General features: G+C 36.9%; 2 protein-coding genes across 4 annotated transcripts in view; one reads left to right on the plus strand and one right to left on the minus strand.

Annotated features, from left to right (window-relative positions):
- The window catches only part of DTNBP1 (dystrobrevin binding protein 1), a 171,407-nt gene extending 148,210 nt beyond the window's left edge, over positions 1-23,197 (plus strand). The window contains exons 8-10 of the mRNA XM_074207420.1: positions 12,350-12,505; positions 20,625-20,765; positions 22,727-23,197. Of these exons, the coding sequence (XP_074063521.1) occupies positions 12,350-12,505; positions 20,625-20,765; positions 22,727-22,959 (530 nt within the window). The 3' untranslated portion in view covers positions 22,960-23,197. The remainder of the gene's footprint in view (positions 1-12,349; positions 12,506-20,624; positions 20,766-22,726) is intronic.
- A 796-nt stretch (positions 23,198-23,993) lies between these two features.
- The window catches only part of JARID2 (jumonji and AT-rich interaction domain containing 2), a 329,755-nt gene continuing 326,203 nt past the window's right edge, over positions 23,994-27,545 (minus strand). For all 3 annotated transcript variants that reach the window (XM_074207417.1, XM_074207419.1, XM_074207418.1), the window contains one exon: positions 23,994-26,154. In XM_074207417.1, coding sequence (XP_074063518.1) covers positions 25,972-26,154 — 183 coding nt within the window. In that variant the 3' untranslated portion in view covers positions 23,994-25,971. The remainder of the gene's footprint in view (positions 26,155-27,545) is intronic.

Raw genomic sequence — 27,545 nt, forward strand, 5'->3', positions numbered from 1 at the left:
GGGTTGAGGTGAGGAACCCCAGAAACATTCCAGTTAGATACCTACATGAAGGATAGAGGCATACCCACTCCAGTGTGCCCAACATGTGGTCACCCCTTCTGTCTAAAGACCTCCAAGGAGGAGGAGCCCATCTCTAATGCAAGGATTCCATTCCTGACATTCTTTATCCAGGTTAAATATCCCTAGGTCTCAAGTAATATTCATGAGGCACATCCTTTACCCTGTGAGTCTGACTCCTACCTAAGCTCCTTCTTGAAAAATAGACACAACTTGTACAAGGGAACACCTTCCAAGCTACTGTTAGCTGCAATTTTAATACTGATGAAGTGTTACTGACTACTCCTAAAACTATAGCCTAGAGATATTCACCAGGTAGCCAGTGTATGAGGAGTTTGGACCCAACTATTTTTCAAGCAGTGAAATGATTAAGATGCCTTTGCAAATAAAGCCAGTAATAGGTACTTAAAGTTTTTGAACTCTGAAATTTTAAATGGTAGTTTGCTAATGCTTCCTTAAGGTGAACATTCAAAGGAAATTCAAAGTTTCTAAGTCCTGATTTCCTAGCCCATTCTTTGTCATATGGCCACAAATGTATGGGTTATTAAATCTTGCCTGTCTATCCTAACATACAAATTTTACATCTTACTAATGAGGAAACTGAGTCTAAGAAAGATTAAGTGACTTAATTAAAGTCACAGTATCAGCCCAAAGATAATCTTTTGATTTGGTGTAATGTTCCTTGTGTCCACCATGAGCTGTTATAAAAATCAGAATATATTTTATCCAATTAATTGGTATGTTTAATTAAACTTGATGTTCTGTGGACTTTATACTGACACATCATTTTATATTTCTGTGGGGCACATTTTGTGAGCCTTAAATAGTAGTCATTTCCTTCAAAGTAACTGAGGGAAATTAGAAAAGTCTCCCGGAAGTTTGACACTAGAGTAGTGTTTCCTGCAATTTACTTGGGAAGCCGCTCTTCTACCAGCTGCTCACATAGCCTGAAGTATATAAGACAGCAGAGGAGTAGCTATGAGTTGTTTTTTGTATGAGATAGTTATTAATCCTGATACTCTACAAAAGCTGCCATTTCTAATAATTGTATTCTAGGTAAGTCTATTCCTTTCTTAACTACTTCTAAAGGGAATAGAATGATCTTTTTGTAAACTGATAGGATTTTAAGTGGAGTTGTTGGTTCTTGGTTGGGGTTTTTTTTTTTTTTTGGTAAGAGACTTTTGACTTTGTATTTCTGAAATGTTAATAGTTGCATTTACATGTTATTTCTCCAAATCTGAGCTAATAACTTTACAAGATTTTGATGCTATTTCTGAATCTTAAAAAAATATGGAAGTTTTAAGAAATAATTATTGTGAAAAACTCTAGAAACATCTTGATGTTAAAGAACAGTGTAAAAACTAAAATAACTATGTAAACTAATCACTGAACTTGCTATAACAGTTCCAGGAGGCTAATAATATTTATGAATGAGTTTTCTCCAATTCAGAGCAAATTGTATTTAATTGTTGGAATGGGGAGAGCCAGACTGAGATATTAAAGAAATAACTTTATATACACTTCATTTTATTTTATTTTTTACATTATTTTAAAGAGTCAAAATATATATCAGATGATCATAAAACAATTGATATGTGGACTTTTTGAACTCATAGTTAGAAAATATTAGAAGGGATCTTAGAAAGCTTGTTGTATTATTTTATTCTGTATTTTAATTTGCTCACTAACCATTCTTCTTCAGTTTTTTTTCTTAAGAATTAGAGAAAAAGAGGGGTGGCTAGGTGGTGTAGTGGATAAAGCACCAGCCCTGGAGTCAGGAGTAACTGGGTTCAAATCCGGTCTCAGACACTTAATAATCACCTAGCTGTGTGGCCTTGGGCAAGCCACTTAACCCAATTTGCCTTACAAAAAAAAAATTAGAGAAAGGGGAATGAAGGAAGAGTACAAAGTGATTTAAGGAAATAAAAGCTATCCTAACCTTAATCTCTGTTCTCTATACTTGAAATCCATATTCTAAAATGAGACTATAAGAATTTTGCAATTCTACAAACTGTCAAACTTACTTAGCTTTGAAAAAGCATCTATCTCCTTCCTGACAGACTAACAGATTAATGAAAGAATTTTGCTGTTATCCTTTTGGTAAAATTTTCAAGTTTCACTTTCCATTGATCACCTAATTCAGAAATACTTGAAACAGAATCAGTTAAGTACACTAATCTGATTTTTAAATGTTAAGCGACCTTTATTTAAAGATAGGAAAAAAAATCTTCCTAGTGGTTGAGAAACTAAATCTTCCTAATGGTTTAGTCACTTTGGTACTGAAATCATCCATCAATTCTCTTATTTTAAAATCTTTTTTCAATAAATGAATTTTGTCCAACTCTATTAAAATCATAACATTAAGTCCCATTTGTTTATTATTTTTGATTTTTCAGAGGTCTCCTTTTCCCTAATGCTCCCTGATTTTGGAACTTATTTTGGTAGTTGATAGTGCTTTATCAGAGGCTAGGAGGATAATGGGGAGAACTAACTCACAGTACATTTCCCTCAATAGATGTGCTAAAAGGTTTGTTTGTGAAAGAGGTTCAAAGTATTGATAAAAAATAACTTCATTAAATGTTCTGTGGGTTTCATATATCTCTGTTATCCTTATGTCCTATTACAGCAGATAAGTGAGAATTGATTGTACCACCTTCTATGTGTAATAGGGTTTTTGTTGGATTGTGATCTATTTGGAATAGCTCCTGGTGGCTGCAGAGGACATTGGAACCAGATAAAACCTGAGTGATGATCTGAAGTTGAAATAAAACAGTTCTAGTAGACAAAGGGTTTAAAGGAGCACCAGGAAAAACAAAAATGAAAATAATTCATCTTTTTATGCTTCAGTTTTTTCTACTTTTCACAAGACTATTTAGGACCTCAATAAGTAGTGTTGGTTCTGACTTTCATCAACATAATCTAAAGTGTGAATTTGGAACTGTTTTTACTTGACAGAATATGCCTCACAATTAAAATGTCTAAAATACAGTTATTTAGAAACTCTTTCTTCTCTAGTTTACCCAGGTACAAAGTCAGTTAATATTTTCAGTTAGTTTAGTTAAGATTTTCCTTTATCATAATCTATTGGGGGGCAGCAGCTAGGTGGTGCAGTAGATAGAGCACCACCCCTGGAGTCAGGAGTACCTGAGTTCAAATCTTGTCTCAGACACTTAATAATTACCTAGCTGTTTGACCTTGGGCAAGCCACTTAACCCCCCTGCCTAGCAAAACCAATAAATGAATGAATGAATGAATGAATGAAAATTTTAAAGATATCATAGTCTATTGGTGCTCTTTCTTTTGAGTAAAAAGCTAGACATCATTAAATGCAATGTAGAGGTAACCAACATAACAATATCTTGCCTCAGAGAGCCTAGTATGGTATTTTTATATATATATATATATCTTTAAATTTCATAAACATGCATTGTGTTAGCATATGCATATATACTTATATATACATTGTGTGTGTGTGTGTGTGTGTGTTTCAATTAAGGTTTGCAAAGCACTCTGTCATAACATCTTATCATCTCCATTTTATAGATTAAGAAACTCAGGCTCATAGAGTCAAATAGCTACTAAGTATTAGATCTGGAATTCAAATCCAGGTCTTCCTGCTTCTATTCTTAGTAAATTTTTCCTTATACAAAAATACTGTAGTAATCATCTTTTCATAGACCAAACTCACATGCAGACATGTTGAATTTTTTGTTGTTTTTGCAAGGCAATAGGGTTAAGTGACTTTCCCAAAGACACACAGCTAGGTGATTATTAAGTGTCTGAGTTTGGATTTGAACTCAGGTTCTCCTGACTCCAGGTCTGGTGCTCTATCCACTACACCATCTAGCTGCCCCCATTGAATTTATTTTTTTTTTTTTTAGGTTTTTGCAAGGCAATGGGGTTAAGTGACTTGCCCAAGGCCATGCAGCTGGTAATTATTAAGTGTCTGAGGCTGAATTTGAACTTAGGTATTCCTGACTCCAGGGTCATTGCTCTATTCTCTGCACCACCCAGGCACCCCTGAATTTATTTTTAAATTCATATGTTGTGTGACTTTGAATAGCTATCATTATTTTGAAAAGTTGTCACAAAATTTTTAAATAACTTAGTGAACTGTGGTTTAATTTTTTTGTCAGTGTAGTAAGAAGAGTAATTTATTTTAAATCATTATTTTCCACTAATTGTACTAGGGCCTCTGAGGTACAAACCAGCTGTCCTTCCTCCCCCAACTGTACCCCACCACAGGTCAAAATAAAAAATTAGAGAGAGGCAAGAAGTTCTATGGAGAAGAAAAATCACTTCCTGAAAATTACTGCCTTTCTTTTGTATTACTTAGAACAAGATAGTTGTTCTTTAATTAAAACCCCATTATGGCACTGCCTACATTGATCTGTATTTTTGAGCAGCTAATTCTGGAATGACTAAAAAAGCAAACAGATTTACCAAACTTTCTCTGAAGTGCCTAAAACATGCGTAATATATTTAGGCATTTAACTTCGACTCATTCTAATATCTTTGCAGTCATGAAGGATTTGAACAGTTACTTTGACAGCTGAACTGAAAATGAGAAGACGTCCCTGAATAGTTCACTGATTTTTTTTTCTTTTTAAAGCATGCATGCTGAATTGCTTGCAGGCTATATAAAGGAGAAGAGCATTTCTGATGTTTCTGATTCATTGGAGCCAAGGGTGATTTTCAGTGTCACTGTCAATCCTGGCATCTGTGTCAGTGTTCTACTTCAAACCTCCCTTCACCCCCCCTACCCTTTTTCAAATATTTGTTCTTTCATGTTCTTTTATTAAAAGCTGGTGCCAGAAGTCATATTCAGATTGCATTTTTTTAAAAGAGGCGCAGTGATAGGAGTTATCCAAAACATGGGCAATGAGAAATAATATAGTTTTAATTCTGAAAGATTTTATGAATATGAGTTTTTGCTTTTTTGCTTAGACACTTATATTCCTGTTTATATTTTGCTTTGGTCCATATATAATGCTATTCATACCCTTCTCTCAGTTCATACTGACTGGACTTGTGGAAATGGGGAACAGATCATGACTAGGGGATAAAGTGGGCATAATATTAAGAAGATAGTTTTACTGTCCTTTTAAAAATATGCAACAAGTAAAGGAAAATAATTTGCTCAGAGGAAATTGTAAAATATGGTATTATATAGTAGTTTATGTCACAAATGAATGAAGATTCACTTATCACTCTGTGGCTGGCACAGTCTGCACCACATTGTTGGCAGTGAGTGACATGGGCTTGCTATTAGCAAGAGTTCAGATCCAGCCTCAGACACTTAGTATCACCTAACTGCTGCCTGCTTCAGTTTCTTAATATGTAAAATGAGGATAGCAATAATAATATCTACCTCTCAGACTATGATGAAGATCATATGAGATAATAATTAAAAAGTTCTCTATAAATACTTTTTTTTTTGGTAAGGCAGTGGAGTGACTTGCCCAAGGTCACACAGCTAGGTTAATTATTAAGTGTCTAAGGCTGGATTTGAACTCAGGTCTGCTTGACTCCAGGGCCAGTGGTCTATCTGCTGCAGCACCTAGCTGCCTGTCTACAAATTACTTAGTGTTGTTTTTTAATTATTAATCTTTAACAAAAAGAGAAGAATCTTTAACAAAAGAGGACAGACGTGACATTCAAGAAGGCAAATCAAAAAAAAATTTTTTTTAAACTAACTTTAAAAAAAAACTTCCAGAAGGCAAATCCAAGACAGGGTTTAGCAAGGGCTTCTAAGAATGGAAGGAATCTGGTGAAAAACCAATAACAACTTGAAGATTGGGCAGAAAGTAAGGATAAATGTGATAGAAGAGGAGAAGAGATCAAGGATATATAATAATAAATGAATTCAGCAAGTCCCATCATCTCTTCATCAGAGATTGAAATAAAGGAGACTGGGTTCCATCAAAACTTTCTGCAAGATTGTTTCCCTCCACTACTTGTTGGCAAGCAGTACTGCTCATAATCCTCTGTCATTCCCCTCAGTATATTATCCACAACAGTAAATTAACCAAATATTTAATATGGAAAATAATTTATTTTGTTCAAACTTGTGTCCTTTAAAAAAAAATACCAACAAATTTATAGAAACTTAGAACTTGATCCTCAGTGAAATACAAGGTGTGAAATATGAGGATGATTATTGGCAGGGAGAATGAATGTGTTTGGAGGCTTGTGGAGAGAATATGAGATTCAGAATTGCCATTGTGATTAGTTGGTAGGGAATCAGTTATGGAGGAGTAGTAGAATTGCCTTGCTGTAAAGAGAACCCAGTTGAGATATTAGCTGGCTAAATTTGATCCCAAATAGCACAGTTTAGTGAGGGAGCATGGAAGGCAGATGGTAGAAGTACCCTTAGCACTGAGTTGGCATGGCATATAAATGTCAGTCAGTAAATATTCATTAAGGGCTTACACTGTGGCAAAGAATACATTAATGATAGGACAAGGAAATAGGATAGTCTTGAGTGGTGAATAACAGTTCCCTAAGAGGTCAGTTGGCAAGGGAGGAGAATATAGCAAAGCAGTCATTAAGATTAGTACGGATGGAGAGAAAGTCGTGGGAAAGATGAAAAGTATATTTAGAAGAAATGAAGCATATGGTAAGATGAAAAGATAAATGATTATGATAAAGAAAATTTAATGTTCTTAAACCAATGATATATATGTGTGTTACTGAGTAAATCACGGATTTGAATAAATTGAGGAATTGGGAAGTTAGGATAGCTGAAGAACACCAACTTGTATTTTGAAGTCTCCTATTGAAATATTTTAAGGAAAAGAAGGAGTTAGTCACCAAACTAATTGAAAGGAAAAGGAATCTCCAGGGTGTCAGTTGATTGTTGATAAAATTTTGATTGAATGAATGTTAAAGAAGTGGTTGTTGAGAGATGGGGTTGGAAGAAAAGTCTGAAGGTGGCAATGTAGAGTTGGGAGTATTCCAACTCCCTTCCTCCAACTCTAACCAGTAAGTGGTATAAGTGAAAGTTCAACCAGTAATGGCCAGGGGTCAGGGAACCCAAAGTCATTAATAGGAAGTCAGGTCTCAAGAGCCAGAAAATGGAAGGAGTGTGAAAGGAAGAGATTTAAGATGAAAATAAGTTTCTTGATTATGGAAACAGGTGTTCCAGAGGACATCATGGAAAGGGAAGTTTTGGAAAAGGACATTGAAAAGAGGACAGGGTTTGGGAATGAGGGAGGAGTAGACACACAACTGAAGCTGTGAGAGAGAGAGGATTTTCTTTTTCCTCATTGGGGATTGGGGAGTTAATGTCACAGGGAAAGGAGTAATCTAAGGGAGTTGGGAGTGTGCTAAGCCATATGAGAATGAGACTAAGCTGAATAGCAGGTCCAGTGATGAAGAAAGGTGATTAGGAGATTCAGTGTATACATTTTGTTGGCACAGGCTCCCAGCCTGCCCGGGTACTGTGTTACTGTGAATTGGGGTCAATCTGAATGTGTTGTGGTCCTTGAGGAGGAAGGAGGTGGTTTGTCCAGCCAGCTGCCCAGGGTTAAGCAGGCATAGATGGTTTGCCATCTGAATTTTTGGAGGGAACAGCTCAGTCTATAATCACAGATCGTTTGAGTTTTAGAGTATAATTCTGTAGATTATCTTTTTTCATTTTGGGGGAATATTACTCTCTTTGAAATAGGAAAAATTAATTCTTGAGAGTCTTTTAAATTGCCACTTTAAGTGCATATTTTCTCTGTATATATTTTTCTGAAATCCAGATGATATTCTCAACTTAATCATTAGCACAGTTTCTATTTCCTCATCTGACTTACTGGGTGTTGGGTGTTGCAATTCAATATGCCACTATTATCAATGATTAAAGTAGGCCACCGCAGAAGTTTTGTAGCTGTTTTATATTTGTTCATTCTCTTCCTGAAAATTTCATCAGTAAATGCCTTTTGAATATTTTAGTGTCCCTGAGTCCCACCAAAACTTTTCTGCAAGCTTGTTTCCCTCTACTACTTGTTGGCAAGTAGTACAGCTCATAATCCTCTGTCATTCCCCTCAGTATATCATTCACATCAGTAAATTAACCAAATGTTTAATATGAAAAATAATTGATTTTGTTCTGACTTGTGTCCTTTAAAAAAATATTACTAAATTTATAGAATCTTAGAACTTGATCTCAGAGGATATCTAATTCAACTTGGATTCAAAACATGAATTTCCTTAAATCTGTGAATCTTTGGTGCAGCTAGTTGGCGCAGTGGATAAAGCACTGGCCCTGGAGTCAGGAGTACCTGGGTTCAAATCCAGTCTCAGACACTTAATAATTACCTAGCTGTGTGGCCTTGGACAAGCCACTTAACCCCATTGCCTTGCAAAAAATATAAAAAAAAACCCGAAAAAACTGAATCTTTCAAAAGTGATCATCTGGTCTGACCTTTGAAAACTCCTAATTAACAGGGAACTCAGCTAACTCCCAATACTACCTTTCCACTTTAGGGAAGTTCTGATTTTTAGTAAATTTTTCCTCATATTAAACTGAAATTTGCTTTCCTGTTACTTCCCTCTCTGCTACTACTAAGTTTTCCCCTCTAGATCAAGTATTCTTACCATTTTTCTGTGTTCATTTCCTTTTATAGTTCTAGACAATCCTTTCTCAGAATATTTTAAATTCATAAAATAATAAACATAGGATTACAAAAGAAATCAGATATACTGAAGCAGTTTATCGAGATTTTTAAAAAAGTTCATGATCCTTGTGTTAAGAACCTTTGCTCTAGGAATAAGTAGCTGTGTTAAGTCCCTCTTCTGCAATATTGGAAGATCATAATCCCCTTTAGACTTCTAAACATGTATTTAAGGTTGTATTGACCTATATTCCATTGAAATGTTATAAAAACTTTTGTTTTTTCAAAAATTTCCATTAAGAAAAGCTATACCATACAAATACTCTGCCATTGTTAATTTAATTTCATAAAACAATAAGAATGTTAATGATTGTGATTCTTATATTGTCTTGGGATTTTAGAGTGCTAAATAAATATTCCCTGCCACAGCCCCTCTCAGATGCAACCTCATGCTGTAGAATTGCCCTGAGGTACTTGAGGTGATTCCAGAGGACTTCTAGCTCTTGCAGATTCTGTCCTCTCAACTGGAAAGATATTGCGTATGAGTTGATGACAGAAGGTTGGCTATCACTTGACAACTTTTTCATCCTAGCAACTCTTGAAGAACCATCTGCTACCGTGTGGAAGATTTGCGATCCTACGTGGGTGGGAAAAGAGAAAAAAAGTGCCACTAAAAGCACAAAGACCTGCAGTACTGAAGCACAAACCTCTATCTGATGGTATTCTTAATGCATGCCATTTAAAAAAAAAATTAAGGTATCCACAGCTTCTGACAAGATAAAAAAAATAAGTAATTTGAAAAGCACTGGCAATTGGATTCAGCTCCTTTATGTTTTATCACCAAATACACAACCACTCTATAATATGCTGGAAGAGCTGTGTTTATAAAAAACAAATTAGGGTGATTATTCCCTTTACAACAAAATTAGCCAACAGATTTCTTTTTAATAGAGGACAGAATCCTTATTGCAGTAAAAAATGATTTGAATACAGCTTTTCAGAAACATCTCTAATACATAAAGTGAGGTAGAGGTGAACTTGTGCAAGTTTGGGGTGTTATACAAGATGGGCAAGCAGTTACTAAATGAGTGTTTCTCAGATTGAAAATTGATGCTCCTTGGGCAAGCAGGAAGAATTCCAAGAGTTTCCCAGACACCTGGGCTTCAGAGCTCTTTAACAGCTGTTCAGACTGAATGAGGCAGAATAGAGCCTCAGGAAGAGCTGATCCAGTACACAACAATAAATGCAAGCCTGGTCATAGTTGGGGAATGGGGGACAGGAGAGGAAGGCTTGTTTAGTGTGATCATAGGATTCACATGTTTGAAGATTCCTATCTAATAAATATTAAGGTGCAAACAGTGTTGAAGTCTTGGAGCAATGCCACAATCTTGTTCTTTCTAAACATGTATTTATAAACATAATTAGTTGTGCTTTCTGGCCAGTTTCATCCAACCAATATACTCATGTCTGTATTTCTAGTATACTCTTCTTGCCATATCTAGTATACTCTTCTTGCCATATCAAGTTGTGTGTGTGTGTGTACATATATTCACACACATATATATGTGTGTGTATGTGTTATATGTGTGTGTGTGTGTGTGTGTGTGTGTAATCTGCAGGCACATGTGCACCCACACAGGTTTGAGTCATCTATTTGGCATTGATGGAATCTTCTCACCAGCTGTTACTTTTTTTCAAAATTCTATTAATATAATAATAATTCACTTCTCTTCTAAATGAATCTTTAGCCTTATTATAAACATTAATTTTTTAAAATATTTGATGTTGCACAATAAGCAATCACAATTATATTTGTAAAATATATCTTCTTTCCTTTCTACAAGCTCCTTTGAACAGACAAGCCTAGAAATGAAGATAGATAAAATTAATCATTAAACTAAGAATAGTCTCCCAAAGATGGCAATACTCTTTTAAAACATGTTTCAGTGTTTTTAAAAGCTTTCTTATTAATTTATAGTCATACCTTATATCTATAACTTTTTCAGGTGATCCTATTTTGAAGGTGAGATAGCTTTCTTTATATGGAATTCTCGTTTATTCCAAATGAATTCAGTAATAGAAATTCTCTACTTATTTAGTAGCAGAGTCTTTTGGAATGACAGAGATAAAAACAGACTATTGGTAATTATCTTATATTACTCTATCATACCACCTAGGTTACTATCGGTGACTAGATTCAGGCTTGGTTAGGAATTTATGTAGACACAGTCAAATGCACAGGAGTCCTTTTAACCTGAGGATCTATAAACAGTTTTAAAATTTTTTTGATAATTATATTTCCATGAACTTAGACGGTGGAAAAAACTACATGTTTACTTCAATAGAACTAGTTCCTTCTGTAATCCTCTGGATTTTATTTTAATGTATTTTAAAATATTCTAAGAGGGAGTTCATGCATTCGTCAGCCTTCCATAGAGTTTCATGACAACAAAAAAAGTTTAAGAATTTCTGCAGGGTAGGAAGTGATAAATAGATTAATAGTTACATATTAATGTGATGTATAAAAGTTTTAAGAAACTATGACTTTAAAGGAATATAAAGACATCAACTTGCCCCAGGGTAAGCCATGACTTGTGTTAGCTAGTGAATCATAGGAAGTGTAATTTTATTCATTTTTGCTTCCCTTATATCTCTCTTGGAGAAAGGGTTAAATGAATTTAAAGTATTTATAGGCCAGAAAAGCAGTTTGGCCTAGTAGATAAAAGAGTCAGCCTCCAAGTCAGAAAAACCTGAGTTTATGGTTCACTTCTGCCCCAGGCTAACTGGGGGAGTCACCAAACCTCTTAGGGGCGTGCACTTCTCTTGTCATTTGCAGAATATTTGCTTATCTACATTGGTATAGGGAATTCCTTATTCCTGATGCAATCACAGGTCCTTGATACTGCCTCCCACCCCCACCAAAACTTAGAAGGCTGGTTTAAAAAAACTTACACAAAAGGACCCTGTCTACTATTGCTTGCCATTCCTTAGGAGTTTAGAGGGGGCTATGGTTGAGCGAATGCTGAATGTAGAATCTAAAGATGTTTCAGATCCTGTCTCTGACATCTGCTGGCTTTGGGACCAGGTACAGGTTTGTACAGGTTTGTTTCATTGACTTGAAATGCCCTGCCCATGTGGAATAAACTGTATTGATAGAATTAGGGATGAAAGAACCCCTAAGGAGAACTGAACCTGTAGAGGAGGGTCAGTGTCCTAAACTGTTCCCTGACACTGGGTTGGGTCAGTGGGGTGTGTATGTGTGTGTGTGTCCTTCAGTGTTGGATGCATCTTCAGATGGAGAACGTGATGCTGTTTACTTGCTGCTTCTGCAGTAGTGGGTGAAACATAATGATGACATTGAATTCAGTATCACAAGAGATGGTACTGTCTTTTCTGTGATTAACAGTGAACACTTGCAGCTTCAGTATAACTTTATTCTCAGATGTATTATGTGATCAGGAATCCACTGTCATTGGTCTTATGTGCAAATTCAGGTGATTAAGAGTAAGTTAGATTTCTGACTGGGTGTGAGGGTGCCTTGGGCTGGTATAGAAGACCACCAAGAGCATTGATGTGCTATACTTATAATGCCACATCCAGGCATTAAACAGTGTCAGGCTGGCAGAGATTTTATATTCCATGGCTTTGTTAAAACCCTCCCTGAAGTTGTGTTCTTTCTCTTTTCTCAGCTGAGCTAGATGCAGGACATACTCAGAAGGTGCTAGATATGGAGCACAGTCAACAGCTGAAACTAAAGGAACGTCAGAAATTCTTTGAAGAAGCTTTCCAGCAGGACATGGAACAATACCTTTCCACAGGCTATCTGCAGATAGCTGAACGACGAGGCAAGTTTGGATGGGTTTTCATCACACACATATGTATCTGTATGTGGCACACATTACCATCTCACCCAATGATTGGGAACAGAGCCATTAATGGCTGAGTTTGTCATAGAACTTATATTACTCAAATATTCAGCTTATTGACCTAGAGCTACTTTCCAGCATTACTTTCTCTATCCCTAAACTCTAGGAAATGGGGGAAATTTTAACTGCCTAGTGGAGCTTTTAAAGATACTTTAATTCCTCCTCTGAAAAACTCATTCCTGAACTTCTTGCTGTGTAAGGTAATCCAATGACATGAAGCACCCAAGGTTTACTTTGTATTTATGGGCTAGAGTCAAGTTGTTGAGACACTTCCACCCCTATGTTATCAATAACAAAATTAGATGATAAAAGAATAATTGGAATAGTTAACATATCAAAGAATGGGATCTGGATCCAAAAAGATCATAATAGGCTAAATCACTGGGTTCAATCTAATAGATAAAATTCAGTAGAGCTGAAGGTAAAAGTCTTTCGCATAGTTTCAGAAAATGAACTTCACAAATTTAGGATTAGGAAGGCATAGTTAAACTGAACATCTTAGGGATAGAGGAGAAGGATAGTAGACAGCAAACTCCATGTTAGTCACTGGTGTGATGTAGCAGCCAAAAGAGTTAATACAATCCCAGGTTATATTGTGGAAGACAGAACTTCCAGGAATAAGAAGTGATGGTCTCTCTCTTCTCTGCACTTGTCAGACCACAGCTACAGTATCATGTTGAGCTTAGAGGATATTGATAAGCTGGAGAGTGTCCAGAGATAAGCAACCAAGGGAGTGAAGGACCCAGTTCATATCATATCAGAATTAGTTGGAAAGAATTGGGGATGTCTTACCTGGTGAAGAGATTGCTTATGGGAGATATAATTGTCTTCAAGTGTTTGAAGGGTTGTCATTTGAAAAAGGAATTAGAATTGTTCAATTTGACCCCAATAGGAAGAACCAGGAACAACATGTGAAAGTTGCAAAAGAAAAAAAGCAAATTTAGCTAAACATGAGGAAAAGCTTCCTAAGAACCAGAGCTATCCAGAGGTGCAATAAGCTGCCTTGAGGGGTAGTAAGCTCCTCTTCACTGGAAGACCCCAAACAGACATATTACAGTGAAAATTCCTTTTGATTGCAGGTTAGCCAGGATGGTTGTTGAGTCCCTTCCAACACTTGAGTTATTGGATGTAGCAGTTGTAGAAATGGTAACAGGACAAGAAAGTGTAATACTCCCTGTGCAAAATAGAGAAATGAATTTTTAAAAAGCCATTTTGAAGGATGACCTCATTTTATTCTTAACAGATTTTGTGATTTTAGTAATATGACTTATAGGACTCTTATAGAAAGCTTAAGCTGCATGATTTTTGGCAGAAACAATCTTTTTCCCTCAACAATGAGTTTGTTTTTGTTTTGATTGGAGGGTGTAGAAAGTTAAATTTCCTTTCTATACCCTAAGTGCCTCAACTTTCTACATCACTTTACCTCTCCAAGATAATGTTTTTCTTATCACAGTACAGCCAAGGATAGTTGGGAAAAGACTGCTCCCAGAAGGGGAAGAGCCTCTTAAAACATGGTTTATCCTTATGACATGGAAATCACCTCTCTATGATTTCCTCTTCCACAGATGTGTGGACAGAAGAAACAGCTACTGCCAAATCCATTGTGAGATATATAACCTTTTTATTTGAGGACACAGCTCTTAACTCTCCCTTTAATAAATAAACACTGTTAGATTAGTTAGCTGAAAACTAGTTAGAACATAGCGCTAATGAGGTCTAAATAGAACCTGGTATAAATCAGTTCTGTACTTTGCCATGGCCACAGAACAGCTACCCTCAGTGTTACCCATTCTCTTGCAAATATGTCGCAAAGAGGAAGGAAGCAAGAGGATATGGATTAGTGCAAATCTGTCCAGGCTGTTGGGAGAACCAATTCAGTCCTAATGGCAGCTAGAATAAGGGAAGGAAAGCAAACACAATCATCATGGTGTTAACATACAAAATGATAAATGATGCCACTGCCATATGCAGGAAGCCTTTGTGTAAATAGATTGATTGTTTTGAAATACAGGAGTCAAGAAAACAAAATTCTTTTGTGTTAAGGAAAATTGTGTTCTACAAACAGTATACTACTGTGTCATTTTAAATGGTCATTTGGTGAAATTTCAGAGGTGTCATCTCTTCCCCATTATATCTGATCAGTCAACTAGCATTTAAGAAATACCAGCTATGTACCAGGTCCTATGCTAGATGTTAGGGATACAAGAACCCAAAGTGAACCTCCTAACCTTGAGGACCTGATAAAACTCTATAAAGGAGAAGTCTTGGGCATAGGTATGTTTAAAAATATATATAAAATAAATACAAGATGAAGTCTCAGAAGGGAGACACTAACAGGTGAAGGGATCAAGAAAATCACATTCTAATGTAATTCATTTTCTGATCTTAAAATCTTTGTCAAAACAGTATTAAACTTAGTGTGAGAAGAGCATCCAGCACTCGGTGCTAAAACCAGAATTAATCAATTTGTCATTATGTTCTGTTCTAAATGTTCTTAAAATAGTCTTCCTGCAGAGAGCTTTGTTGGCCAGGTAGCAAAGAGCTGCTCCCCTGGGGGAGGAAGTGCTCCTGGATCACATGATAGGAAACCAAGGGGGGGGGAGGCCTCCAGCCTTGCCCAGGTCTGAGACACCTGACACAGAATAAGGACAATAGAGATGTCTGCTCTGTACAATCTACTAGATTATTGTGGCTTAAAAAAAAAAAAAAAAAAACTTGATTTTTGGCAATTCCAGATTATCTCTTGTATAATTTTCTCAAATGTCAATGTATTTCAGCACAGAGAGACAACATTTTGTGATTGTAGGTTATGGGGTGGGGGGCAAAGATTGAGGGAAAAAAATCCCCTAAAATTTATATAGACTGCCATGTTCTAGGTAAAGGGATAATCAGTTTCAAGAAGCTCTCACTTGATTCTCACAACAAGCCTGGGAGGAAGGTGCTTGCTTTGACAGTCCAGGCTGCCCCTTCTTGGGGAAGATTTTTCATTTCAAAATTGAATGTGAAGAAATTTAATTAGGAATAATCCAAAAATATATCAAGACATTTTAGTCATACCATTAAATGAAAAGTAGGTTGAATTTCTGTCACATTCCCCCCCATATTCATTTTGAAATTGAGAAAAGGAAAATTATATTCAAAAGATGGCTATTTATAGAACATTCTATATTTACTGGGGGGGGGAAGGGCTTTCAAAGAGCCACTTGGACCATGGCAAAAAGCTAGACCAGTTGGTCCACAGAATGAAAAGCAGCCACTTTCTGCGCTCTCAGAGGTGCTTGGCACCCTTGAGGGGAGAGGGGAGGTTTGAGGGCATGAAAGATAGGGCAGGGCAGTTACTCCACAGTGCCTGTCCCATGACTTGTCCTGTACAAGGTACACCAGTCAGTAATAGTGCAGTTCTGTTTATATTATATTATATTATATTATATTATATTATATTATATTATATTATATTATGTTATATTATATTATATTATATTATGTTATATTATGTTATATTATGTTATATTATGTTATATTATGTTATATTATGTTATATTATGTTATGTTATTATCATATTATAGTTGTCATCCTATTAGCCAGTATTTATTCCAACTGGTTCCTAAAGTTAGACAAAGCTTTCAGAAGAACTGGAGTGTGAAGGTTACAGGAATACACTGTGGCTTCTTAGATATGCGAGATTAAATTACCATAAGGTAATTTTTTCAGTGCAAATAGACATTAATTTTAAAGCAGAGACCATGTGATCCATCTCCCTTACTTTGAATGATGAAACTTGGACTCACACTGATTTATGCAAATTATAGAGTAATTTGGAGGCTGAGCTAGAACTTGAGCCTAATCCTCCCCATTCGGGGGCTCTTCCATAATACTGTGCTGCAATCTTATTTTTTTCTACATAATATTGAAAGTCATCAGTGACAAGGCATTGAGTTACTCATATAATAGGATGATCCAGTGTTAAAAGATGACAATAATATATATAAAATAAATATCTTTTCCAAAAGCCCAATCTACTGACAAAGGAAACATGTTGGATAATATGGAGAATGGAATGTGAGAATTGATTGGTTGTGAAATGTTTTTGATGCATATAACTGAATTCTTATTTAAATCAAAGAATATGAAAATGATCACCAAGTCTATTTCTAGAGTATTCCTATAGTACAATTTAGAGACTTTTCAGAGTGCCTCTGAACTAAGAATGAGTTTCTCATTATAACCTTCTGACAAATAATATTCTCTTTAAATCATTCAAGTTATTCTTCAATTCAACATTCACTTTTTGAACTTCTGTGTGTTTGGAAAGAAAACCAAGATGACAAGTAACCCCTACTCTCAGGGGCTTAAATTTTGCTAGGGAAAAATAGCCCAACATAGACAAAAGTAAGATCTACTCTACTATGAAATAATTTTCAAAGATGGGGTAAACCTGAAACATTGAAGAGAGGCCTCTCTAAGGGGCAGCACTTCTCCCTGGGTCTGGAATGGAGCTAGGCATTCCAAAAGAGGACAGCAGAGGGCATCTGGGGCCTGGCACCAGTCTGGGCAGAGCCCTCATCAACTAGAATGTAGTCACTGCTTCCTGTTTGCGGGGGGGGGGGGGGGGGGGGGGGGTGTTAAGGGCTAAGGTGACAAAAGCAAAACAATATTCCCTGCCCTCAAGGAGCTTGCAGTCTAAAGGGAGAGGTGACATGCAAATAGCTATATTCAAAATAAACACTCTCACAATAAATTAGAAGTAGTTTCAGAAGTAATGCAGTAAGATTAAGGAAGTCTGGGAAATGCTTCTTGCAGAAGAAAGGACTTGAAGGAAACTAAGAAGCCAGGAAGGCTCAGAGGTAGAGGAGGAAGAAAGTTCCAGGAATGGGGGAAAAGTTGGTGAAAACCTTCAAAGTTGTAGTATTTTAGACAAGTATCAATAGTCAGGTCACTGCATCAATAGAGTATGTGCAAGTTTTATAACTTTGAGGTCATTTTGGGGCTTAAAAACCAACAGAATTCCTGGAAGTAATAGGGAATGACTGAGTTGATTGAATTGGGGGCAGGTAGGGAGTAGGGCAGTGAAAGAAGATATGATCAGGTTAGAGTTTAAACAACAGTTTGACAGTTGAATGCAGTGTGGATTAGAATAGAGAGACCCCAACCAACAGGCATGACGTGATGAGTGCCTGTACTCGGGGTTATAGTGTTGGAGAAGAGGGCATAGGGAAGAGATATTATAAAGACAGAAATGAGAGGATTTAACAGCTGGTTGGATATGAATGAGAGTGTGGTGTTGAGAGTGAACCTAGGTTGGGAGACTGGAAAGTCAGGAAGAGGAGGATTTGAAGGGGAAAGGTAATGAATTCAGTTTTGGAAGATGTTGAATTTAGTATTTTTATAGGACATTCATTTGGAGACCTGTAATAGGCAATTGAGGAGGAAAGATTGGAGGTTAGGAGAAAAGTTAGGTCTATATACAGGTAGATCTGAGAGTCACCCACCCATCTCCACAAGAAGAGGATTATTGAAACCATGGTTTCTAATAAATCTATTAAGTGAAGTTGGGGGGGGCAGGATGGAGCTTTGAAGAATCCCATGGTGAGCATTCAAGATATTGGTCAAGTTTAGGGAATAGCAAGTTGGCCAAAATACAGGGAGTCTGATTAGGAGGCTATTGGAGAGAAGACAAATTAAGATATATTGTGGAGAAACAATCAATAGTACTTAGCAAACAATTGGATGGGGGCTTAAAGAAAAGTGAAGCCAAAGATAACCTCTAGGTAGTAAAAGTAAATAACTGGAATAGTGCCTTTGACAAGAATTGTTTATATGGTAAAGAGGAGGATGGGTTAGAGATGAAGCTGAGATTCATTTTAAATTGTTGAGTTTGAGAAGTCTGGCAGACAAGACTTTAGTTCCGCAAAGGCTGGATGGATATTTAGACTGGGAATCATAGAAATAGGACCTGGAGGTCAGCAAGAGAAAAAGTAGAGCCCTAGAGCCACATAGGAAATGGGACAAGGATGATATCCCATGGAGGAACAGGTAGGAGGTAGAAGAGTACTTATAAAAATTCAGGTAAAGAGTGTCCAAGGAAGAGATGATCAGTGATATCAAATGCCTCAGTGAACCAGATCAAGGTTGAGAAAGGGCTGTTTGATTTAGTAATTAAGATCTTATTTATGGTAATCTTGGTAAGAATACTTGTAGTGAGTGAGGTCAGGAGTCAGAGTCAAAGGGTTTGAGAAATGAGGAGGGGAGGAGGTGAAGAAGTGGAGGATGGAAGACCCCTACTACTTTGGCTGGAGCAGTGAGGTCAATTGAATGGATTTTCAGGTAAGAAGAGAGCTTGGCCTATCTGTAAAGAATACAGTGGAGCTGTATGTTCTGAAAAAAAAGTATAAGAGAGAATAGATTTGGCCTTGGCAAGGGACTAGAGCAAAATCAGTGACAATTGAGTTTTATTTTGTTGTTGTTTTTTAAAGATTATTTAAGGTGTAGAACTGAGTTATGAATTCCACTCCTGTGCTGTTATTTTTAGTCCACTCAGACTTATCTGCAGTATAACATTTAGACAAGTCTCTTAACTAATCTGGGTTAGTTTTTTATTTTCAATCTGTAAAATGAGGGGGTTGAGCATGATGTCACAAAGATACCTTTTAGCAAAATCTATGATTCAGGGTTTGCTTTGATTTTATGGGCTGGAGGAAGCTCAGCATCTGTTCTGTATGACTATCTCTTGACTAGTGCTCTTGTCTATATGTCACTGTAAACAAGTCACAACCTCCTAGTGCATCTTAGTGCACTCTCCAAGACTTTAATATGCTTGGCAGGTGCTGTATGGGAAGAGATAATTTCCCTTGCTGAGGAAATCACAGTACCAAAGCAACAGACAAGAAAAAAAGAAAAAAGAAAAAAGTTCTAGTTCTAAAATGCATAAAATTCATAGAATCACAAGGGAAATCAACTATTATAATAACAAAAAAATTTTAAATACAAAATCACAGATTAAAAACCCCTCTGACTTAAGCATTTTAAGGACCATCATAACTTGCAAGGCTTTTATTATTTAAAGATTTAACAGTACAATTCAAACAGAGGGATGTTAGAATTGAAAACTAGACTTTTTTTTAACATAGGTTATTATCTAAGAAAATCTTAAACACAAGTTATAAAATTGTTAAGTTTGAACAGATGAGAAGAATATGATCAAAATCCCTGCTCCAATCTAAAAAAACTATTTGGGAGAAAACAAGAAGGAAGTTCTACATGGTCCTGCATCTAAAAAACAAAACAAACACCTTAACCTGAGACTTCTACATGGGAATCAAGGGAGAAAACAGATTCCTTGCTCCAGAGCATCCAGAAAGGGCTCTTGTAATTTAGCTAGATCTTTCCACTTCTTTTGTATATGAGAATCCCAGTGTGGTTATTAGCTGGCCATTTTAACCAGGACTGTTCCAAGCCCAAGTTCCTGAGCTGTTAGAAGAGAGACCTCTGATGTAAAAGGTTTGCTGATTTGACACTTCTGTCAAAGAACAGTAGTTGTAAGCTCTGCAGACAGATCTCCAATACTTTCTGGTCTGGCTGAAATCAACTGTGAATCAACAAAGCATGAATAGTTTGTTTCAATAAATTGAATTTAAAAAAAACAAAAACAACAGAAGCAGATGAGATTCTTCTTTGAAAGGTAACAAGCGGGGTGGCTAGGTGGCATAGTGGATAAAGCACTGGCCTTGGAGTCAGGAGTACCTGGGTTCAAATCTGGTCTCAGACACTTAATAATTACCTAGCTGTGTGGCCTTGGGCAAGCCACTTAACCCCATTTGCCTTGCAAAAACCTAAAAAAAAAAAAAAAAAGTTAACAAGGATTGTTACTTGGGAGCTGTTTTTTGGAGTAAATTTTCTTTTTACATCTGCCTTGCTTTGAAGGGAAGGCTAATGTAATTTTTAACTATTAGCCTGTAGTGAATAGGTAATTTCTACATTTTTTTACATATTCTCTTTAAACAATCATTTTGGTTAATTCATTGTTTTATTTGTTTACAGAACCCATTGGTAGCATGTCATCCATGGAAGTAAATGTAGACATGCTGGAACAGATGGATCTAATGGATATGTCTGATCAAGAGGCCCTAGATGTCTTTTTGAACTCAGGAGGAGAAGATAACATACTATCTCCTGGATTAGGTATGAGCCAGATTTGAGACTTGGATGGCATTCATCTCATGCCTAAATGAAAAAAGAATCAGTCTAATTGTTGGCATATATACTTTTTCTTCAAAAAGATGGGGGGGGTGTTAATTTTCCACTTTAAAAATACCAGCTGACAGTTTGGGCCTTGTTTTGACTTCAGTACAAAAGGTGTGAGTTTTAACTAACTAAAAATCAATTCTCCATTGTCCCAAAACAAACTGTGCACTAATTGCTTGTATAGACTGCATTCTTGTCCCAAGGGAGTATCTCTCTCGAGTTGTCTGTTTCTCTGTTTCTCTCTCTCTCTCTCTCTCTCTCTCTCTCTCTCTCTCTCTCTCTCTCTCTCTCTCTCTCACACACACACACACACACACACACACACACACACACACACACACACACAGCAGCTTGTGGAGCACAGGCATCCAAAGGTCACCCAGCAAATGCTCTTGGGCCCCTCCCAAAGCCTCCTAGTCTACACAACTTAGATTTTAAAGCATCTAGAATTTTGAGGTGAAAAGGCTGAAATGTTTACCTTTTTCAGTGAGCTATTTGAGAAGCTAGAGCTTAAGTTAAGGACTGACCCCTACCAGCCATGTGATACCACAACAGCTGTTTAGCTATTCTTATAATGCGTAAAACACCAAGCATCAGGGACAGGCTCCCCAAGTTGGTCATTGAGATTAGTGTCTGTTCAGACCATGGCCAGCCAGCCACACGATATCCATGACACTTGAGTTCATACACACCCAGTTTTTATGACAAATCCAAGGCAAAAAAGCTGGAAGGTCTCCAGTTGCCTCTAGAGCCGGAGCTAGCTTTACAGAGAAAGAAAATCAGGTTTCCAGAGGGAACCAGAGCCTGGACTAGACCTTACATTAACACCTCCTGATTGAAGGCTCTATTCCTTTATTATTCTGAAGAAAAAATTTTTTTCTTCAAAATCTATTCTGAAATCTGGTTTTCTCTGCTGCTCCTTAAAAATCAGTAGCAGCCAGGAAAGTGGTGGGAGTTATCTCCTTTTCTAGATGTTTAATGTTAGAAGAGAGCCCAGATTCAAAAGGTCTGAAAACTTGAGACTTATGAGTAGATAAATACAGGCTGAAGAGTCAGTGTATGAGGGAGGACCTGGACCATGTTAACTTACCTGGCCACAAATAGCTTCCACCATTTGTCCTTGTGCATGAGATGTTGGCACCAGAATTGATGCTAGTTCCTGTGTTAACACCAGGAAATGAAGGCAAAGACAGCATGGAAACTCTCCCCACCCAGTTAGGCCTAAGTCTGTGCCCTTATTCTGCCTATGTAGGGCCACACATGCTATAACAGCACATCCTTAGCCCACTTGCATATGCCTGTCTCAAACCATTCACTTGTCAGTGTAATGAAAAAACCCAGTATTCCTTGCCTGGGACATGGGACACCAGGTGAGAAAAGAATAGAAACCATAGGAAAAAACATAGAAGGGCTTTTGGGCGTTTTTTTGCTTTTTGAAAGGCAGGTCCAATAAACTTGGCTAGATCTTGACTCCCAAAGGCCTGGACCTTCAATCTGCACTCTGATACTTAGTAGCTGTGTGGGCAATGATAAATATTTCAGCTCTGACCTTTGGTTTAATCATCTGGGAAACTGGTAACACTAGATCTATTACCTGTAACACAGGCTTGTTGAAAATCCAATGACATAATAGAAGAGAATCATAACCATTATATATAATATATAAAGGCCAAACCTTACCTTAGCACGGTACTGATCTTCCTAGCTAGTGGCTCAGTGGTAACTTAGAAGTGGGCACAACAGTGATTATAGTGACTAACTACACAACTATTATATATAAATTAATGTGATTGCCTTTGATTCCCCCCAACTTATTTCACTTCAGAGGGAGAAATTTCCAGAATCAATTTAGCATCTTTCTTCTGATGAATTAAACTTTTCTTCTGCTCTTTTTTCAGGGCCTGATTCCAGTACCTGTCAAAATGAAATAAGTCTTGAGGTTCCCAATCATTCTGCATCTCGAAGCAAACTGTCTTCCTTATCCTCAGTCTGCACTGACTCTGCCACCCAGGAGAACAGTGAAAGTGCAGAGTCCCCTATTGTTCAGTCTGATGAGGAAGAAGTCCAGGTAGACACTGCTCTGGCCACTATGAAGTCCAGGTCAGATGGTAGTGATGAAAGTGACTCTTAAATTCCATGAAACCTGGCCTTCATTCTTTGACTACACAGTATTTCAATGAAGACAGCTCAAGTTTTGACCAGATAGCCTGCCTGAAGTCTTTGTTTTATGGGGATACTAGACTTTTATAAAATTGCCAATAATGAGTGGGAGTTGCCTAAAAGCACAGTTTTCTCTAACAATAAAATTTGAGAACTTTGAGCATTATTAAACTTTGTACAGCAAATAAATTCTGAAGCTCTTAGTCCTTTTTTTCTGTGTATTTGTTATACATTAGAATGGAATTATTTTATGCTGAAAAGATTGTTCCTTTTGGCATGAGCCTGAAGCACCTACATTTTGAAAGGGAAGTAGGTGGCACCAAATACTTCCAACTCAAGGGGACTTCTAAAATGCAGGTGTCATTTCTGTCTTGGTCAGAAAAACAAGCCAGTAGCTATTGAAGTTTATCATCAATTACTCATTAAGATGGTGCTCAGCTGAAAATAGAACAGATTTAACACTCACCCCATCCAGACTCTCCTTTCAAACTATTCTGTACACCTCTGTGGACAAGATCTGCTTTAAACTTAGCAGGAATGGACAAAGAAGCAGACTTGAACTTACAGCAAATACACTCTCATCTCCTTGACTTCTTTGGCAAGGGAAAAAATAGAGGAAAAACAACGGCTACCAAGATGATAGCTGTTCTAGAACTGTCGATCAAATCTGTTCTGAGGTTCTAGGCCTGCATTCCAGTTTGGTCTCTGGCCTCCAAGGCTGTCATGCAGGGGATGATGGGAAGTTGGCTTGCTGAAAGGAAGGTGAACAGTAAAGCAAGTAAGGGGGACAGCCCAGAGAGAGGTGGAGATGCCGACAACTAGACAGCATGGCTTCAGCAGGAACCACAGACAACTTCACCTCTTGCTGGCACCTCAGACAGGCCATGTGAAAAGGGCTGCTCCCCTCTCTCTAACATGATTACCATGGTCATGAGAGGGAAGAATGCCAGGGATGAAATAGCACCCCTCTGTTGGGCAAGAAAGAGCTTGTTCCACTCACTCATCTTCCACAAGACAGACAAATGTCCAAAAAACTGTTTTTATTATTAAACCTTGTAGTACAAACCTGAAAAGTAAACAAAAAAACTGGCAATAAACAACAATGAAGTCTTTCCTTCCAAGGAAAGAGAGCAGAGCAGCGCTAATAAATTAAATGTCCAACTGTAAGCCATAGTCAGAAGTTTACTGTCAAAAAAGAGGGGAAAAGTACACAGCAAGGCCATAAAAACCGGACAACCACATTGGAAAACACTCAACTTGTTTATGTTATTGTTCAATATTCCAAAAAACAGTTCAGTCTTCTGCAACAACAACAGCCAACAAATTGTATTCTAGGACTTCCCTGACAAGTCCCCACTGCAAGCTGGTGTGAGGTGGGTAGCTACGGTCTTGTTGAACTCAATTATGAAACAGAGGACAGCTTGTGAAAAGTTTCCCTTCTTTATTCCACACAGACTGTACACACAACCAGAAGAGGGCAACAGCTACTCCATTATGATTTTTCGTTGTTGTTCAGTGACGTAAGCAGCACTTATATAAATGTTACAAGAAAAACCCTGTAAGCATCCAGTCCAATCCAACCGATGAAGAAACGGAAACGTAAGGCTTTTCTTCATCTTGTCCCTTTGCCGCCCTTCCCACCCTCCCCACCAAGAAAAAAGGCTCAAGTATTTAAAACAATTTACAGGCATATGTACAAAAAGGGATGGGACTTCTTGTGTGTCTGTGTGTATGTATTTGTGTGTATGTGTGTGTGTGTGTGTGTTTTGTTCTGTTTTGTTACAACATAGAGGAAAAAAATAGACAAGATGAGCGTAGATGCATTTTCACATTCAAAAACAACTATGCAGACCTCCTAGTGGCTCTAAATGTGATCACAGAAATGAAACAAATTCAGAAAAGAAAGGATTAATGCTGACTTGTGTAAAGATATGAAACCACAATAGCCATGGGATGAAAATGGAATGTCAGAAAGATTGCACGTCTATGACAAAGAAGCACTTAGGGCTTCAATCATTTTTTTTTCCTTTTTTTTTTCTTGTAAGGATGCTATTGAAGGGTTGTTTTTTTTGTTTTGTTTTTGTTTGTTTTTTTTTTGATAAAGTAGCCAACAGCACCAAAAAAATAACAGAATGGATTTCCTAATGAAATCAGGCACAGTTTTCCCTCACATGACCCCTCCAAGGTAGGCAGTCTTTCTTCTCTCTTTCTCTCTCTTTTTTTTTTCCCCCTTAAACAGATGCATAGTGATGTGCTGGTAAAAGAACCTCGTCACTCCAAATCTCACCATTTTGCCTATGGTTAGGAAATAAAGTCCACCTTCAGCTGCCATAACCTCCCAAAAAAAAAAAAGAACGGGCATCTTCCAATTTAAAAAAATTACAAAACTCATCTTGCACATGACAGAAGAAAAGACAGCCAAAGTAAAGCAACTTCTTCAAGTTTTTTTTTGTCTCCTATCCCCTTTCTCTCTAGAAAATCTGCTCACATGACTGGAGAACAAATTATAAAATACATCAAACTTCAACCTATTAAAAATGGGTTAAAAGTCTTTTTCCCCAGTTACGAAAAAAATAAAAATAAAAACCAGAAACAAAAAAATCCCCCACAACAAAAACAATCCCACCAAAAAAAGCAAAAAAAAAAAAAAAAACCAATCCAACAACAACAAAAAACCCAAACAAACAAAAAAGGCTTTTGCCTAGCCAAAGGGGTGATACAAATTAATATCTCATCCCCTTAAGGGTTTTAAAACAGTGAATATACGGCAGTTTCCAAAAATCCAACTGCCGTATCTAACTATCCTAAGTACAAAAAAAATTTCAACAATTTAATGCTAAAACAAAATTAGTTCTCTAAAACCAGAAGAAAATCTTCTTTAGAGCTAGTGCAAAGACAGCTTGTATTCTACAGCAAGTACTCCAAACTAGGATATAATAATTACAAAAAAATATATATAAATTGACAATGAGTGTTGGCATCTTCATGATGAACTTGAAGCACTTTTGGATGAACTGGAGGATGAAAGCCTAGATGATGGCACGTCAACTGTTGCTCTCTTGCGGGGTCCTCTTTTTGGTGTCGGCTTGCTGATACAGTTCTCAATGCTGCCATTTTTCCCAGATACTTTCCCACAAATCTGATTGACCAGACTGATAATCTGTTCCTGTGTGGAAGGAAGAGAAGAGATTGAAATGGACATATCTGGGATGACCTTGTTCCTTCCCCTTACTTCCTAGGCCTACAGCACCCCAAATCCAGTAGCAAAGCCAACTGCTTTATTCAAAGTCTGACAAACACTATGTGTCTTAATATTTACATTAAAGATGAATGGCAATCCTGTTCTCTGAAGATTGAATAAAGGCAAAAGAACAACCCCAAGTACTACATGAAACAAACTCACTTTGGTTGGTTTGGGGCTGAAATGAGATATTTTAGCCAAAACTTTAAATTATTTTATGATTAGAAATAGTTTCTGTGAGAAATGTTAGGCTTAGAAATCACAACAAGCCTTTGGCTCAGAATTCTTGAAATGGTCTTTTAAAGTTAAATTAGGACAGATCATCTTAGCTTACACAAAATAATTTTTACTAGATGACTAGACAGCTGATCAAACAACTCAAATCTACTGGCAGGTTAGGAGATATTCCCAAGTGGAATGGATAGATGAGAACAATTTGCTCCAATGGCCATCACAGAAATTATCTGTGATGTCACTGGTGTTTTTCAAAAACAAAGGATAAACAAAGAGTATAGTGACTGCATATCTTAAATCTCCCTGTCACTCAACATGATCCTGAATGCCCAAAATCCTCCCTGTTTTTCCCTAGTCTTCCTCTGCCTTGTTTCTTCCAAATCTATTCCCCCAGGTCATTTCATAACTTTTATCTTTAATTACTGTCTCTTCCATCAGCCCTCAGTGGCCTCACTTTATAATCTTTATTCAATAATTGACTATTTAATAATACACTGCCCTCTAGATTAAAATTCCCTTTTTACAACTAGCTTACTTTAAAAAAAAAAACAACCTTTTTTTTCAACAATCAAGCATTTCTTTCACTTCTTCCCATATTTCCACAATCTTGTGGAGTGGGAATGGGGGAAGATACAAAACTACTCCAGCAAATAAAAGTCAAATCAAATCCCCAATATAAGTTATATTCAAAAAGATGTCTAATTTTGGATGATAGTATATCATCTCAGTCAGAATATGTATATCATATTTGGTCCTAAGGAAGCATTATGGATCATTGCACTGATGAGTTTATAATTCTTTCAAAATGTTTATTTTATGTAATATCAATATTGTCTTTCTGTTTCTACTTCCTCCGAATCAGTTCATACAAGTCTTCCTAGGTTTCTCTGAAATCATCTCTTCATTTTTTTGCAGCAAAGTAATATTTTATTTTCAAATGCTACAATCTGTTCAGTGCTTCCCCAAATGACAGAAGAAAGAAAACAAACTTTTATTAAGAGGCTATTCTATTGGACACTGTTTCTTTCTAGTTCTTTGTCACCACAAAAAACTTTATATACATATATATATATTACTGTACA

Source organism: Macrotis lagotis, chromosome X (assembly GCF_037893015.1).
Source record: "Macrotis lagotis isolate mMagLag1 chromosome X, bilby.v1.9.chrom.fasta, whole genome shotgun sequence".
Taxonomy (NCBI): Eukaryota; Metazoa; Chordata; class Mammalia; order Peramelemorphia; family Peramelidae; genus Macrotis; species Macrotis lagotis.